This window comes from Alligator sinensis, unplaced genomic scaffold, assembly GCF_000455745.1.
Source record: "Alligator sinensis unplaced genomic scaffold, ASM45574v1 scaffold337_1, whole genome shotgun sequence".
NCBI lineage: Eukaryota > Metazoa > Chordata > Crocodylia > Alligatoridae > Alligator > Alligator sinensis.
This window is the reverse complement of record NW_005841927.1, coordinates 2,643,069-2,660,109: the sequence shown is the minus strand read 5'-3', so window position 1 is coordinate 2,660,109 and position 17,041 is coordinate 2,643,069. Positions and strand designations below refer to the sequence as shown.

The 17,041-nt window shown below is 49.5% G+C and overlaps 1 protein-coding gene across 1 annotated transcript; it reads right to left on the bottom strand.

The window, feature by feature from the left end:
* Window positions 1-6,459: 6,459 nt before the first annotated feature.
* On the bottom strand, window positions 6,460-16,910 carry HEYL (hes related family bHLH transcription factor with YRPW motif-like). The gene is made up of 5 exons (XM_025198738.1): window positions 16,391-16,910; window positions 13,797-13,863; window positions 12,561-12,644; window positions 11,153-11,234; window positions 6,460-9,842 (listed from the first exon to the last, which is right to left on the bottom strand). The coding sequence occupies exons 1-5, from the start codon at window positions 16,507-16,509 to the stop codon at window positions 9,166-9,168; spliced, it is 1,029 nt and encodes a 342-aa protein (XP_025054523.1). The 5' UTR covers window positions 16,510-16,910; the 3' UTR covers window positions 6,460-9,165.
* Between the last annotated feature and the right edge of the window lie 131 nt (window positions 16,911-17,041).

The window sequence follows — 17,041 nt, the reverse complement described above, 5'->3', positions numbered from 1 at the left end:
AATCATCACCCTCCCCCAAATCTTCACTTGCTCCCCAATCATCACCCTCCCCAAAAATCTTCACTAGCCCCCCCAAATCTTCACCCTCTCCAAAATCTTCACTTGCCCCCTCCAAATCTTCACCCTCCCCAAAAATCTTCACTTCCCCCCCCAAATCTTCACCCTCTCCAAAATCTTCCCCCATGCCCACCAAATGGTCACCTGCTTTCCCAGCTATTTCCATCCCAGCCTGGCATACACCCCTGGGGGTCTCCCTGTGTCCTGGCTCCCCACCAGGAGCTCCGGGCAGCCCTGACCCAAACCCGGCGCCGTGTCCTGGTCCCCGTTCCCAACAATGCTGAGTCCCTAAATCCTGGCCTTCTCCAGCAGGCCAGGGTACAACCCTGTTGAAATGCTTGTGCGCGCACATCCACGCTGGTCCAAGAAGCCCCTATCGAAAGAAACCCCCACCCCTGCCTGACTAGCGGGGAAAGCCCTCACTCACTCTTATGCACATACACATATACGCACACATGCATGCACACGCACATACATGCGTGCACACATGCACGCATACATTCACACATGCATGTGCACACACACATACACGCACGCACACACTTTTCCGTCTGCTCACACCCAAACCCCAATACCCCCTAAAATTCCCCAGGACACAACCCCACGCTGGTTCGGGCATCCCCTTTCTCTCCACCCTTTAGGGCTGCCAACCCTCCAGGATTGCCCGGGAGTCTCCAGGAATTAGATACACATCTCCAGGAGACTGCTGAGACTCACCCAGGAAATAAATGAGAGGGCATTCATTCAAATAAATATAAAATCCGATTTATACAGCAGTCCGGTAGGTTTTTTAAATGCGATAGTAATGTGCATTTGCCTTCTTGATGTGAAGTCTCTGCACCGTAATCCATAACTGATCTACATAAGTGCGCAGGCACGTTGGTGTTGTGTATTGGGATCACTGGTACTCTGGAAACCTCCCAGAATGGATTCAAACAGAGTTGGCAACCCTCCCACCCATGCAGCAGTGTGGCCCCAAACCCTGACACTCCTTGCCGGGCAGTAGGGCTCAGTCCCCACCCCACCACACTGTCCATGTCCCTCCCCTGAAACATGTCTGACCCTGCAGTCCAATTTCCCACCAAAATCTCAAAATCCATGGAAGATCGACTCTTGGGCTGTCAGGAGAGGTCAGGAAAAACAGGCAGAGAAACCAATAATAGAGTAAAATTCATCCACAAAAGCAAGTGTGCTCCTAACTACACTCCCTCTCTGCTTGTTCAGCTCTGAGCTCAGGTTTTCAAGGCATAGCCAGACCCCCAGACCCGGTGCAACTCCAGCTGGGACTGCTCCCATAACAAATTGCCTCCTCCCATTGACAACATCGCTTTTCCTTGAGCAAGTGCTAGCTCCCGAGACAGGTGCCGGCTCTGTGCCAGCTGCCACCAGGTGTTGCAGGACCAACGACCCGTGACACCTCCCCGGGGAAGCAGGATGTCGCTCTCCATTCTCAGGGGGAGTAAAAGGATGAGGGTTGAACAAGTCTGAATGAAGAAGCAAGCTGGGACTCACTCCCCTTCCTAATGCCCAGCACCACGTTCAGGAGAATCAGCGCTGTGCACATCCATAATTATCCAGTCCCAACCTTTTCAAGATACATCAGGGAAGCCCCCAGCGATTCATTAATGACCTTCAAGCCTCACAGACATCTAGTTAAGGAATCTTAAATATCTCGCTGGGTCTTGTTGCTAGCATAATACAGCTCTGCACTTACACATTTACATTTCTTTCATCCTGGATTTTTTTTTTCTTCTGTAAGCCTATCCTTCTGCTATCATTCACCATTTCCAGTGGGAAGAATCATAGGAAACAATGGAGAAACATCTTGTTCTACAACGTTTTTCAGTTGTAACTGCTGCTTCCCAGTTACCTGCACTTTGATGCTTCTGCGCTCAGCTTTCCCGTCCACAGCCGTGTTCACAATTCCTGCCCAGGTTGTTGGACTCTGGTGAGGACACGTGTGCAGGAAAGCCCATCGGCCACTCTAGTGACCCTCTGGGAGTCCAGTCCCATTGCCTCCATCCTGCTAGCCTTCACGTTTCACTCTGAAGCTCGCAGGCTGCCAGCTCGGCTCAAGAGTTTTGTTAGAAAACATTCACCCCAGAGTAGTTTATGGATCTAGTGCTCCTGTCTAAGCTTTCCTGAACAAATATTATACGGCTCAGGTAGCCTCAAAATACTGGTGCCTGAGCTTAGCAGTTGTGCTAACTGATGGGAAACCATTTTTGAAGGCCTTATTCTTTTTAGATGTTTGAATATCCAGATCCATGTACTCATGTGTCAGTTAAGATTATACTAGGCCCACATTCACCAAAACTGTGTGGTCATCCCATAAAGGCCACGTGTGCAATGCCTGCCGGCCAAGTTGGAGTCACTCCCAGATACCGTCTAGCCTTGTTATATGAATTAAGGGATTGTGAGGTCACCCAAGGCCCATCTTTTTTTTTTCTGGACCAGAAAACAATACAGTAAGTCAAACGGATCCCACTATTCTTGCTGCTCCCAGATATACAAGTGCCCCTGGGCTTCCTCAGTCTGACAGGCGTGGCTGCCAAAGAGTTTTCCCAATACTTTGGAGACCTTACAAGAAGTTGGAGCAAAGGTTACTGATGATATTCTTTTAATAGTCTTTATAATTTCACAGATGTATTTGGTAGCTGGGTTGGTCTGCGACAAAAAGAAATGTGAAGATCTAGAACTCTTGGTTCAGAAACGATACCTCTTATTAGACCCACTAGGAAATCACCCCCCCCCCCCCAAAAATCTCTTTTTCTGCAAGCTTTCGGGCTCAAAGGCCCTTCATCAGGCTCTGAGAAAATTAAAGCTGGTAAAAGGTTCCCATAAGTAGGAAATAAACTTCATTTTTGCACAGAGGGAGCAGGAGATGGAAAATCTGTCCCTCTGGGTCCATGAGAGTATCTCTGAGTTGTTCTGAGTCGCTCTTTGTTCAGGTAAGGTCCCTTCCCTGGAGGTGTCCTGTGGCAAACAGGGAGGTTTAAAAATCTTTCTTCTTGTTCTGCAATGAAGTTTAAAATCCAAAAATCGGCCAAAATTCAGCATCTTCCACATTTCAGGGATGTATTTGGTAGCCGTGTTGGTCCGAGACAAAAACAAATGCAAAAATCTAGAACTCTCTGCAAAATCCCTCTGTGCAACAATGAAGTTTATTTCCTACTTATGGGGACTTTTTACCAGCTTTAATTTTCCCAGAGCCTGATGAAGGGCCTTTGAACCTGAAAGCTTGCAGAAAAAGAGATTTTTTATTTTTTTTTTGCTATTTCCTAGTTGGTCTAATAGAGGGTATCATTGCTGAACCAAGAATCCTAGGTTTTTGCTTTTCTTTTATGATTCCACCGCACTGCCACAGACCACGTGATAAGCCAGCGTGAGACCCCTTGCCCTATGGTCTTCTGGGGTCACTTGCTTGTCATGATTCAGAAAGGTTACTTAATGAGCCCCAGTTGCACAGCAGACACTAGTAAAATGTAGTCTAGTTCTTTAATAAAGATGGCAACGTTTTCAGCTAAATGCCGCTCAAGGAGGAACGCAGTTCAACAGTGACCAGACTCCTGTATTCATTACCCTCTCTCCATCCCATCCAGGAAGCGCGCACACACCAACTGCAGATGCTTCCTCAGTCTGACAAAGGATGTTTGTGCCCGAAAGTTTGCAAAGAAGAATTTTTCCAGCTATTTGAGTTGGTCTAATCAAAGATATCATATTTACCAAAGAACCTTGTCTGCCCTTTCCCTCTAAACAGCATTTATGAGCTCTCATTTGGCTATTGCCAGTAGAGGGCGGACTCAGATTACATTGTTCACTTGTTTCCAGCACTTCATTTAATTGGGAACAAATCTGGAGAACACTTCTTTCAGCTAAAGCAATGGGTGTATATAGGAAAGCAATGTTAGTCATGCAAGGGAATTCTGGTAGATGGACCGTAGTTCCTCCGTATGCAGCACCTGCAGAGTAACAACGGTCTCTTCTTTAGAGTCTAAGCAGATGTGTACATTAAATTAGCAGGCTAATCCAATATCCTGTTCGTATTCACTCCCAGCCTCAGGAGCTAACAGGCAGACTGTATCTGTTTAAATCTGCTCTGCTGCTGGGAACAGTTTGCACAACTGCACCTCTGGCACGACCCAGCCCATGCATTTCACAACTAACCCTTCATTATATTTCTAGTGGAAGGATAAGCCCGAAGGATTCGGGGGTCTGGGACCTTCAGGTATTAGATCAAAAGCTACTGCACTGCCACATCCCAATTAGGATAAAAACCCCAAAGGCCTGCAATAATCCCAGGAGGTTGGGTCCTTGGAGGCAGCACATCCCTGGAAGTGGCTTTGTCCAGCGGCCGTGCCTTGTTTCAGCACCACGGGTTCCAGGGCTGTCGTGTCGCACTGCCCACTTCCCACAAGAGGATTTCATTCCTCTCTCAAAACCACTCCTTGACGACTCCATCCTCCCGGAAGATTTGAATCGTTATAATTTCGCCCTCAGGATAAAACGAGTGGTGCAGTCACGGCACCATCGCTGGCTTTGTTCTTTCTGCTGAAGTTTTGCCCCAGGCCCATACTTACACGGTACGACTCCAATAGATGCAATTGCTTCCCAGAGGCTCATCCAACAATTTCTAGTGCAGCCCCTAAAGCAGCGAGTGGCTCGTAGTCTGGGAGTGAAGGGGAACTCCGGGAGAAGGCAAACACCCCCAACTCCCTGGAACAATCCCATGGGTCCCCCTGTACCAGCACCGGTTAGTAATCCCTTTCTCAAAAAGAGAAGTTAAGGTGAATGATCAGCTGTTGCTTGAACCAGATCTGCAACCTGGCAACCAGGCCAGCAACCAAAAGAGCCTGCCTTGCCAAGTATTTTACAGGTCACCTCCTGAGACACACCAGCCACAGGGAGACCGTGCACAATGGAGCAGCCCTGGTTGGGCAGGGTCTGAACGAGTGCCGGAGCAAGTACGGGCTACAGAAGGAAAGCCCGGAGACCACGTCCAACCATGGGAAGATACAGAAGGCAGGCAGAGACACAGGCAGGCTATCCACCATGGAGCTGCTCCTGGATGACGACTGCCAGGCCATCTGGCACCGGATCATCCACAAGGACCTAAGAAAAAACCACAGAGACTTGACCTCGCTCATCGCTCACAGCATAGTCCCAGGGAAGGCGTGGAGAGTAAGACCCTCGACCACCTCCTGCGACTGTGCCTCTATGCCAAGGGAGCGTGGGAAAAGGTAAGCCGCCTTCCTGGAGGAAGCGACAGGAGTCAGGCCGATGACAAGGGAGGCGGCGCTGTACGGACACCTGACGAAACATCAGGGGCCCAGACACCCCGCTTCGACCAGGTTGTGTCCTGCATCAGGAGCACCCTGTGGCAATGCAGGAACCTCCTGGTGTATGGTCACGTTAAGCTCGAGCAAACGGACTGTGTTAAAATGTTTCTGAGCAAACTCCAGTCCTAATACCGGAAAGCACGCAGCCAACTCCACCTGGAAAAGGGACACGTGGCACAGGCTAGGGAAGGGGAGTGGACAGGGAGAACGAAGGGGACAACGACACAAGTGGAGCTGGAGACAGCGAGGAGGACAGCAACAGGATCAGCAGCAGTGGAAGCAACAGCGACAAGGACCGAGAATGAACTGAGAAGGGAAACCCCACATCGGGGCCGGGACTAAGGGACTGAGTTTGGGTTAGGGAAAGGGTTATTGTGACAGCTGTGCGGGTTTCTTAAGGTGGTTTTAAAAAAAGGTGCAATGGAAGTCTATGATAGAGGATGTGTGTGTGTGTGTGAGAGCACGCACGCGCGTAACTAAATAGCTATAGATATATTTTCATTTTAAAAGTGTTGCTCAAAAGGTTTCCAAGCAGTTGCAAAGTCCGAGCACAGTGAGAAAGATGAGTTTGGTGCTACTTGTAGAAACTAAGGCCAGCACTTGGCAGGGTTTTGCTGCAAGTCAGCCCCAGAATAGCAAGTTTCACGCAGTACTCGGGCTGTGGGCAAGGCTTGCCAAGTGGAGAGTCAGACCAAGCTGACAAGTTCAAATTGTTCTCAAGCCCTGCGCTCAGCAGCAATGGCTGCTTGACTTCAGAAAAGCCTTGTTAATCATTCCTTTGACTTGTTTTGACTGGTGAGGAGGGTTATGGGGTAGAAAACTTGGGATCCCCGTGTGTGGTAACAAACACAAAAGACCAGTACATATGCTAGCCGCGGTCACCTTATACACTCGCAAGCCTTTTTTTTTTGGAAACAAAAGCCTGCCAGGTTCAAAATTGAAGGTGCCATAGGCAGACTGGATCGGGCTTCTCCAGCAAAACCTGCTCTGGCTACGCGTGCACACCACTAGTTAAAAAGTTAGCTGGGACACAACAGCGCACTTCACAACCACAACATGGGTTTGAAAGACTTTATTTGACACCTTTGCTGGGTGTCTGACAGCTTGCAAATCTAACAGCTCTGCACAGTGCAAAGTGAGGCAAGGCTACTTACTCATGGCAAGCTCTAACGTGCAACCTAGCTCCGGCAGCGCTCAGTCCCCGGGGATCTTCTCTGACGTTATCAGACAGGAATCTCTCATCCCTGCTGGGCTCTGCCACATCAGGAAACCAGTGAGGGTGTGGACCGGAGACACTCATTTGTATTAAGTTCAGTGTCTTTCATCAAAAGAATTGGGCGCCGTTCACATCCCCCCAAAATCTGACACACGCCTGTAATGCGCACAGGGCAGGCACACACCTCTATCAATAAGCCACTTGGGCAGTATGCAACCAACCAGTTGTTCAATCTTTGGAAAGGGAAGCGTGCAGTCCATTCATAAGACCTTCCTGCCTATTCTCCTTGTCCTTATTTTTCTGCTCCTCTTTCTGTGTTCGTACCTGCTGACCACATTAGGCTCCCAGGGATGTGATGAAGCTGCCTTGAAATGAGCCCCTACCACTACCGGCCTCTGCTCACATTCAGAGACAAGCCGTTTCAGGGAAGAAGGTTCCTGTTTTGTTTTCAGGTGCATCTGGTTGCCTCCACTTCCAGGATATAATAGGACCCTCTCTCCCCACTTTTCACTTTGTATGCAGAAGGGTACGGCCGTCAGAAGCTGTCGCTTGTGGCTGCGTGACAGACATCTTGTTGGGAAGGCAAGCCCCAGGATCCCAACACATCCTGTAGGAACTGAGGTCCTGGTTTTAATGCGTCTAGGGCCATCTGGTCACCACGGCCATTCCCACTGCTTCTGCTTCCTGCACTCATTCAGGGCCGCTTCTGGCAAGGGCCCTTTCTTGTCTGATCTCAGCAGGATGTGAGAGCACCTCGCTCTTCCAGAGGGTTTTGCATCTGTGGATATCAAAGCTCTTTACAAAAAAGATGGATGCACTATTTATTATCTCTGTTTTAGAGAGGGGGAAACAGAGGCACAAAGAAGTGATGCGACTCAGGCCAAGTCACAACAGGCTGAGCTGGGGAGAGAGCACAGTGCCCGCTGAAGCCAAGTCCAGGCCCCTAACTACTGGTGCATACTGCCTCTAAACACCCCTACACATAAGAAGAGTTGGAAGTGGAACAGAACAGCCTGAGAACAGCAACTAGAACAGAATGCACAGACAATGACAAAGAGAGCAATAACCCTGGCAATTATATAGGGACACAGAGAGAAAAGGGCAGAGAAAGCTTTCAGGATACAGAAGACAAGAGCACGGGGTCTGACCTAAAGCTCACTGAAGTGGCTGGAACGACTACCACTGGGTTTGGGATGTGGCCCAGAGACAGGGTTGATTAATAAGGCAGGCATTAAGACATTTGAATAAAAAAAAGGGAGATGGGTTGGAAAAACAGGAAAGAAAGTACAGTAAAAGGGCCTGCTACTAAGAAACTGGTATATAACTGGTCTCCTCCTTCTCCCTTTGTGGTAACAGCTTTTCATGTTGCTAAAGGGGGGACGGAGGGGGGAAGAAAAGGCATCTTTATGCCTCCATCATCCTTCCCCGACAGGTGTCACTGAAAATCTGCCCTCTTCCTGTCATCCCGAGCAAGACCTGTTGTATTCTCACTCTGGAGAGCCGGCGCCTCTCTCCTTCAGATCTGCGTTCTTTGCTTGGAAGCCCCATACAGTACCTAGCTGGGAAATTTTGCACTGTAGTATCTAACGTAACCTCCTGAAATCAATCCATTCGCAGCACCAGATCCATTTTGATATGAAAATGGTACATGGATGACACTGGAAAAGGTCCTAGCTTGGGGGAAGTGCTGGGTGAAGGCAGAGGTGGGCTGTACATGATAGTGGGGGATGCACCAGCTCTTGAACGTGTCCAATAGTAAGACATCCTGTGCTGGAATAAGCCCATGCAACGGAGGTGCATCACAGGGATTGTGGTATTTCAACTCAGAGACATGGGACAGCGACTCTGTCATGCTTTTATCCAACTCCATGGGGTAGGGGGGATGCATTTGGAATGAGCTTATGATGAGCAGGGTCAAACTGCATTCTTATGGAGGAAAAGAGGGGGAATTAGCAAATGGGAAAGGTATCTTCAAATGGTTGTGACTGCTGATGGCAATCCTAAAAAGGGGGTGGGATGCAGTTCTCCAAAGTCAGTTTAGGTCACAAGAAGAGAGGCTCGTCACTGCTACTTTCTTACGCTTCTCTCCTTACTTAGGTCAAAAACCATGGTGGGAACATAGGGAGAAGATACCCAGGAAATCAGCATCAGAACAGGTCACTGCTCGGGAGTTTCGAGTCTCCAAAAATATAGGAATCAGTTCCAAGGCTGCATTATATTTTCCACACTGCAGCATTCATTTCCACTGAGGGCCTCTGCTGGAGAAAAGGCAAGGCCTGAATGAGAATCTCTATAAACCTCAGCCATAATAACCAGTAGTGCATACGATGGAGCTGTCCGCGAATTCATTCGGTCCAACAGAATGGCTGCACATCCGAAATGTAAGAGTGGGAAAAAAGTGGAGGGAGGGACGATGGTGTCAGGAATGAGATGGGAGGATGTTCAAGGAGCCCTTATTTCTGCAAAGCAGGAAAGATGCCTGTTCAGCTGGGCTGGCTCTTAAAAGTCCAAGCAGTGGTAGCTGAGGCTATTTGTCTCCTAACAGAAGGAGGATCAGAAAGCTCCAATTTCAGTGGCCCAAGAGCGGCAGAGTCTGGACGCTCCCGCTCTGCTTCCTGGGCCCTGGACAGAAGCACTCAGCGCTGGAGGAGCTGTGTAAGCTGGTGGTATGGGAATGCCAGCTGCCGCGGGGGAGAGCAGGAACGTTGCTATCTGCGTGGTCCGGGATGTTGTCTCTCTCGAGGCACCGGGTGGCGATGGCACACCGGACATGGCACCGGGGGTGGCTGGCACTACTGCGTGTCTAACCCTCTGGGACGAAGAGGCTATCCTGTTGGACAGGAAGCTTCGGCGGGTTGGCGCGATGTCACTAGGGATTCGGCGAACGGGAGCTGGTCTCATAGCGGCGCTTGGATAAGCCAGGGCAGAAGCAGTCAAAACAGCTGGACCAGGGGCAGCCTCCCTTCTTGGTATTGGCACCCGGTTTGCAGGCACCATGGACGTGTGAAGAAAGGACCATGGCCACAGCTGAAAGGGCAGAAAGGAAGCAGCCACAGGCGAAGGCTCCATTTCAGCAACATAATTATTCAGGTGGGACAGCAGTCGCAGTCGGATTGGATCAGTGGCATTTTGTCCCTCAAGGATACCCAGGTACCTGACAACTTCAGTGAGGCATTCGCGGAAGCCGATACTTCTGTAATCCACCGCCAGGGCTCGGGCATCTAAGAACCCTGTAAGGGGAAAAAACACCCCCCGCTGGGCATTAATTCTGATCTGCTCTCTGATTTCCCTATCCTTTTTAATGCAATTTGTATTTAGCCTTATGCCACCAGGGACCAACATGCAGAACAAAATGGATATTTTGGCCTCTACTCCACGGCTGTCCCTGTGGAAGGGTGAACCGTCCGAGGGTCTAGCAAGATGAAGGTTGCATGGAAAGATTGGTGGTCTCTGCGTGAGTTTAAGGACCACCGTTTGACTGTTATTCATGCTTTATTTAAGCAGAAGTCAGCCTAGAGGACACAAGACAGCTCAGAACCAAAACTACTGGACACAGAGGGTCAGAAGGCATGGGCTTGGGCGAAGACCAGTGAGACAAATTAAAGCTGCCACTTATCCCTTGGGCCTCTATTTCCCTCCTCTAGAGAGGGGAGGCAATAAAGCAGAGAACTCAACCAGAACAGCAAAATCCCACACTGCTTAATATTCTGGAAAACCAGCTGACTGCATGGCTCAGCATTTGCAGAGCTATCTTAGCCAAATAAATGATGCTCCAAGCCCAAGCTATACCTCTGCTCAAGTCCAGACTTTGATGCGATCTACGAGAAAAACCAGTCTGGGCTCTCATGGAGTCAGGAGTACTTTGTTGGAACTGGGAACCTTGCCACAGTACAGTGGAGATGGGACTTTTGCTGGTTTTGAAGTTTTGAGTAGGGCGTGTATCCCCCTTATGTTTTACAAACCATGAGATGAAAAAAAAGGTCATGTTTGTATGCGGAGTCACTAACCAGAATTCAGCCTGTGCAGGAAACGTATCCTGGGGGGAGGTATGAACGTTAATATACTTTTTTTGGAAGCAAAGTCCATTTGTGAGCATGACTAACTGTGTACTCTTGACTGGGCAGATTGCAGCGGTACATTGCCGGGGCAATAGCAATGCTGTCACTGTTCTGGGAGCTGGCTGTCTTGTCGGCGGTTACACAGGACATACCATATGCCATACCTCAGCCTGCCAAGGCACAAAATGTGAGACACTGACCCATCTGTAGGATTCAAGAAAAAACCCCAGTAGCACAGGAAGGCTGAAGCCTCCCCATGGGAGAGCCATTTCCTTTTAGAAGGAAAAAAACTGCAAACCATTTTCTGGAACATTAGTTTTAATGCTTTCTGGGACAAATAAGCTGCAACAATGAATTGTTGCCCTCTGTAGTGGTGGGACAGGTGAATGTCTCCTATTACACAGGCCATGGGAGCCTGGTCATTAACCTTCAAGGGGCTCCAGGACTTCACTCTCACTCCACAAGCTTACACAAGTTCTCACCTGTTCCTCCAGTAGCATGAAGCATTTTTAAATGATCCACTGTCATTTGCAGGATCTCTGCCTTCTCCAATTTGGAGGAGCCCTGTATAGTGAAAGCAGAAAGGGACAAAGGAAGAGACACCATTAGTCTGGCATTTGGAAGGCAGGAAGCCACCTTAGGGAGTCTTCATCAAGTGGCCCCCAAACTTCCCCCAAGTTCAAAAGGGGCCAGAAGAGCAGACTGAAGTTTAGACTTCATCTGAGATTGAGGGACAGGAAAATGGATCTGCTTCAAAAGACAATGGGACGTAAACTGAAAATCTCCACATTGATTCATTCTATCTGCTTTTGGGTTGAAGTCATCCTTTGTAAGACTCCCTGACAATTTTTGAACATCGTTTTTCCACTGTATTTTACCACCCATTTATTCTCTGAAAGGATCACAAGAAAATAATATTTATGTAGGACTTTTAATCCTTAAAGAAATCCTAAAAGACTCTATATGCCCACTTCCAGAAATGCAGCTGCCTTGGAGATGAGACACAGCTGTCACTGATGTTACACAACCATTACAAAAAGAGCAAGTGAAGACCAACATTTCTGGAAATGTAACAATAGGAGGTGTTTAAGGAGGCAGAAAGTAACTAACGGTGTTAGAATTTGGACACGGTTTCTTGGATTAATAAATACCCCTACTGGAAAACCATGTCAAGTGAAGGGCCTTTTAAACATTTAAATATTCATCAGATACCAGGAGATGTAATAAATTAACAATCACATGTGTAAGAGAGATGACTTAGATTTTAGGAGGTCTTTCTGGCCTGAATGGACAGGACAACATCTCATCCAAAAGACCTAAATAACCTGAGCTGAATGGAAGCATTAGGACGGTGACTTCCAACGGCTCTGAGAGCAAAATGCTACCTACTGCAATCATTGTTTTCTATAGCACCCGCTACAAGCGTCCCTTGGAAATTCTCCTGTCCGCATACCAATCGAGCAAGATCCTGCTCAGCTTATGAGAGCTCATTAAGTTATATCCCAGCATTGAACGGCTGTAAAAAGAAAGGGCCTCTCACCCCTGCGCACCACAGTGCTGCTTTAGGATAATTCCCTTATCTGTCTGATACCACCCCTTGCTGCACTGGGGGCCAATCTTTTTGGCAGGCACGCTGTAAATTAGCTCTGTACCCTCCCAGAGAGCCACTCCAATCCCCTTCCCCTGCCCAATCTGCTCTGCTTTCTACTCCCTACCCTACCTGCCACTGTGCTGCCTCTCCTTGATCTGCTTTGTGCCACACAGAGAGGCTGCCCGTGCCTCAGGTTGGCCACCCCTGCCTTAACACATGCTTAGATGCATCAGGAGACTTTGCCACCCATGGATTTCCCCAAAGTTATGATGCCATCGCATCCAATCCTCTTTGCATACCTGCTTTTCAAAGGCCGTGGGGACTAAACGCCTTAGTTCAGACAGGCTGCTGTTGATACGGTCTCGACGGCGCTTCTCAATGATCTGCAAGAAAATTCCATTGAGGGGAGAAAAGCTGGGCCCCACGTGCTCCAATAGCCTTACGGTCAAATCCTGTCCTTCTACCACTCCTATCTACAGGTCCATGGATGACTGATGCTGCCTTAGTCGGGGGGGCATGTGCCCCCCCAGTGACCAGTCAGCGACTAGGGGGGGTGTCCCCACCACGGCCAATCTTGCTGGCCAGGAAGCGGCCGCGGCTCTCCCTTTCCCCAGCCGCGCTCCCGCCTGCCCCCCCGCCTGTCACCAGAGCAGGGAGCACGGCTCATCAGGGGTGCACCGGCGCTCTCAGGGGGTGCACGTGCACCCCCGTGCACCCCCTATGCATCGCCACTGTACAGGTCTTGAGTGTTCACATACACATCCAGTAACAAAGTCACCCAGTCCTCCATGAAGTAGGTCAGCCCAGTTCCCACAGCTTTAAAATCCCCAGTAATACCTATAGCTTGAAATAGGCTCTTTTAATGGCAGGAAACAAATGTTAGAGACAGAAACTCTGAGGGGCAGAAACATCCAATGCCTTGCCCAACAAGGGCTGGGGAGATACCTCCACTAGGCATGGCAGCCTCTTCATGCTGGACCAGACTGCTGGGGCAGGATGAAAAGGTCCTAGAAGTCCCAGATACGGCCGGGGAGGGAGGGATTCCCTGGTTAAGGGTCAGAGGAATCCTGGCCATAGTGCTGCCTTCTGAAATCCTCTTCATGAGTCACCGTCTAGGGGACACGCTAGGGACGGAGCACAATAGAGAGACCAGGGAGGCTGCTGGAAGGAAAACAGATTCCCAGAGCGATCCAGTTTAAACTGGAGGCGTCTATGGTCTCCAGAGCAGCCCATGCCAAATGCTGAAGAGATGGAGATGGAAGACAGGACTCCTGTCCACCTGGGCCAGACTAGGCACCCTCTGAGGTCCTTCCCATCTCTTATGGTCCTAGTTCTGGTTCGTCTCCTTTGGGATATGGACTTCAGCCTTACTGCCGACAACAGGTCATTCAGGGAAGAGAAGGGATCTTTCACAGCACGGTGCTATGCTGAGCTATAGACTATGCAGTAACGAGCACTAAAAATGGTGCAGCTGGCCCCCCACTACAGGGCATGGGGGCATGGCTGTTCGGTGTTGTAACGCAAGGGTCACTCACCCCTCTCCGCTTCTTCCTGGCTTGTATCTGCGATGTCGTGGTGGGAGATACCGACCTGGACACTTGGCTAAGTAGAGAGAGAGGAGGGAAAAAAGGGAAGGTAGTTTTTACATGTTGTCTCTTTGAGACTCATTCACACACATGCTGGACACACACTTGTTGCAGGCACTTTTCTCCAAAGAATGGAGTCTTTTGAAATTCGAGCATCTCAAGCCCAGCTGGTTTAGAGCCAAGTAAATGGGGACGTGGGCAGGTGGAGCTGGGCTGTAATTTATGTCTTGCCTTCCCCCTACCCCAACCTCCAAAAGTATCAGATTGAGAGAGATTTCTGGACAAGGCTGTCTGTTCCACTAACAGGCACATCTTGTCTCTGGCGTCAAAATATGCAATGTCCTTCTGAGGCATTGAAAAAGCAGAGATCTGAGCTTTTGAGGCCCTGAACCGGGCTATCAGCTTTCTCCAGGCATGAAGGTTTCAGATCTCTTGCATAAGCCTGCTGGTGTCGAGCCTGCAGCACTTTGCTTCCTTTATACTAGCTTCATGAAAATGGGACGAGGCACCCACAAATCTCACTGCAGTCAGTAGGAATTTGGGTCGCTTTTATCTCAAACCCAATCATATCATGCAAGTAATTTATAAGGGCTGCTCTGGGGCAGCTGTAATTATTTTACTGAAGATGCCTCTGGGAGCTGCAGGCTTGTTTCTCCTGCCATGCGATAGACCCACAGTGACTGGGTTGCGCAGGACAGTATCCTTGATTAAGGGAAACAGCAGAAGAGTCAACTTTTAAACTAATCAAACCAGTTATTCCCCAAAAGAAGAGGTGTTATAGCCCTACAAAGGTGCCACTCAGCTCTGGGGGAGCAGGTGGGATGGGAGGCAACATTTCCCAGCGGCGACCACTGCCTGCTGCTGAACATCCCTTGAGGGCACTGTTCTGTCACCACCAGCGAGTCCCAGGCTGCAATGCAGGGGCTCAAGGAAAAGACAGTTACAATGGGAAAAACGGAGGGAGGGTGACCTTCACATTTTTGTGTGTCTGAGATCCAAGGAGGAGACAAAAGACCCATAGTAACAGTGCAGGAAGCAAGACAGAGCAGGTAAAGATGAGAGAAAGAGGTCAGATCGAGTTTTTCTGGTATAAGCAACGTAGTCTATCAACCTAGTGTCACCGTGCTGAGTATCTCTTGTACAATGCGTGATAAAAAGAGCAGGATAAGGGCACTGTGGGCACGTTTGGATTGCAAAGGAGGGATATCCTTTGTAATGGCAGCCAGCTGGGAAGACACAGTAAAACCTCCTGGACGCGGTACATTTGGCAGGACAGCTACACAAACCCTCCGCTTGAATGATCTTCCATGGTCCTGGGCAGCTAGAGGTGGTTCATCTTTCCACCACAGCTCCTCAGTTCCCAGAACAACAGTGCTCTGCCAGCCTATTTCTGTCCCTTGAAAATCAGGAGCGAGGATGCTAAAATCCAAGCACAAAACTCCCGGGGCGCTTGAACAGCAAGCAAGAAATACAAGTCTGGGAAGAGGGTGATAAGCTTGCTCTACCAAAGTGAAGTATTTTGCAGTTTGGCAAAGCATTTTCACACTTCAAAAAGTTTCTACAGGCACAGCGTCCTCTGCACAGCAGGCCAAAAAACAGCCCAAGCTTGGTCCATTAAAAATACATTTTTGTTAGGCACATGCCAAGTGTTCCCACAATATTTTTCTTATACATGATAACCCATCTTTCTACTGAATAGTGTCTCACACCCCTGTTGTCTTTATGCTGTTTGAGCATCTGCTAGGTGCGAATTCTGCATATGGATTTGCTGCATTTGTGTGTCAACGCCTACATTCATCTCAGCATCTCACAGACTCACAGAGAAGTTGGTCTGGAAGGGGCCTCCAGAGGTCAGAATCCACCCCCTGCTTGAAGCAGGATTACGCTTATCCAAAACACAATCAATATATCATTTATAAACCTGCATGAGAGCACGTGCCCAATACGGACAGTGCGAGGTGCTATGTATATACATGGCATGGTGCGCCTTGTGCCTCACGAGCAGAACTAACTCACCGCGAAGGCAAATGCAGTGAAACTCCATTCACAGCGAAGCAGACCCCCACCGTACTGCTTGAATACAATGCAGATTTATGAACTGCAATCCTAGACCCTGCTTTGCCAGACTCGACTTCTTTCTAAAAGGTTTCATTAGCACTGATAAATGTGAATGATTTACGGAGAATTAGGCTGAGGTTTTGGAGGGTTAGGATGCATGCATTTCTTCTGGTCAGGCTTCCTAATATTGTTCCGGTGGCTAGTTAATGGAGAGACAACACTTTGTACATGTGTAGTCACATCTCTCCCCCCCCCCCACCCAGGCCCTCCAACCACTCTGTAAACCAGTGGTTCTCAACCTCGTTAGACTCGAGGCCCCCTCGGAGAAGGCCAACTCTCGGTTTTCACTCTTTTTTTGCCTACGGAAAAATAACAGAGCAGCTCTTCTGTTGCAAAGAACAGAGAGACCACAGCGGGGCAGGGAGCTCTTGATCCCCGTTTCAAATCCTGCGTTTAATCTTGCCCGTCGCGGTTGCGCACCCCACCGTGCTGACGCGGCGTGGCAGCCCGCAGCACCCTGAAGGCCTTCGAGGCACCCGGCGGGAGAATCACAGCTGTAAATATTCATAGATGTTAGGAGCTGGAAGGGACCTCCCGAGATCATCTTGGGCAGGAACAAATGACACCTCACAGCCGGGTCTCCCTGTACAGCAGAGCCAGACTGGCCCAAAGTCCCTGGGGGAGTCCTGGCAGAGGGCGCTCCCCGGGCCGTCCTGCACCCCACTCCCTCAGGGGCAATTTTTGCCTGGTCGCTTGCTCCCCCATCAATGCAGCCCTGGGGTCGTTTCAGGGATGCGCTGGGTAGCCGAGCTGGCCCGAGCCAAAAAAGAAATGCAAAAAACTCTATTCTCCTTGGTTCTGAGCCGATCCCTGTTATCAGACCCACTAAGGAACCGCAAACGGATCTCTGCCAGCTCACGCAAGCCTGAAACCTTGCGGAGAAAAGATAATTGTTTGTCGTTGTTGCGGTGTTATATTTTTTTGCCACTTCTTAGCGGGTCTGACAAAAGGGATCGGCCTCGGGGTTGCCACCTCTGCAGATGGAGAGCCTGGGGGTCCCTGCGCACGCATCCGGCAGCCCGGAGGTGCGGGCGGACAGAGGCGCTGGACCCCGCCGGGGGCCGATGGCAGGGAAT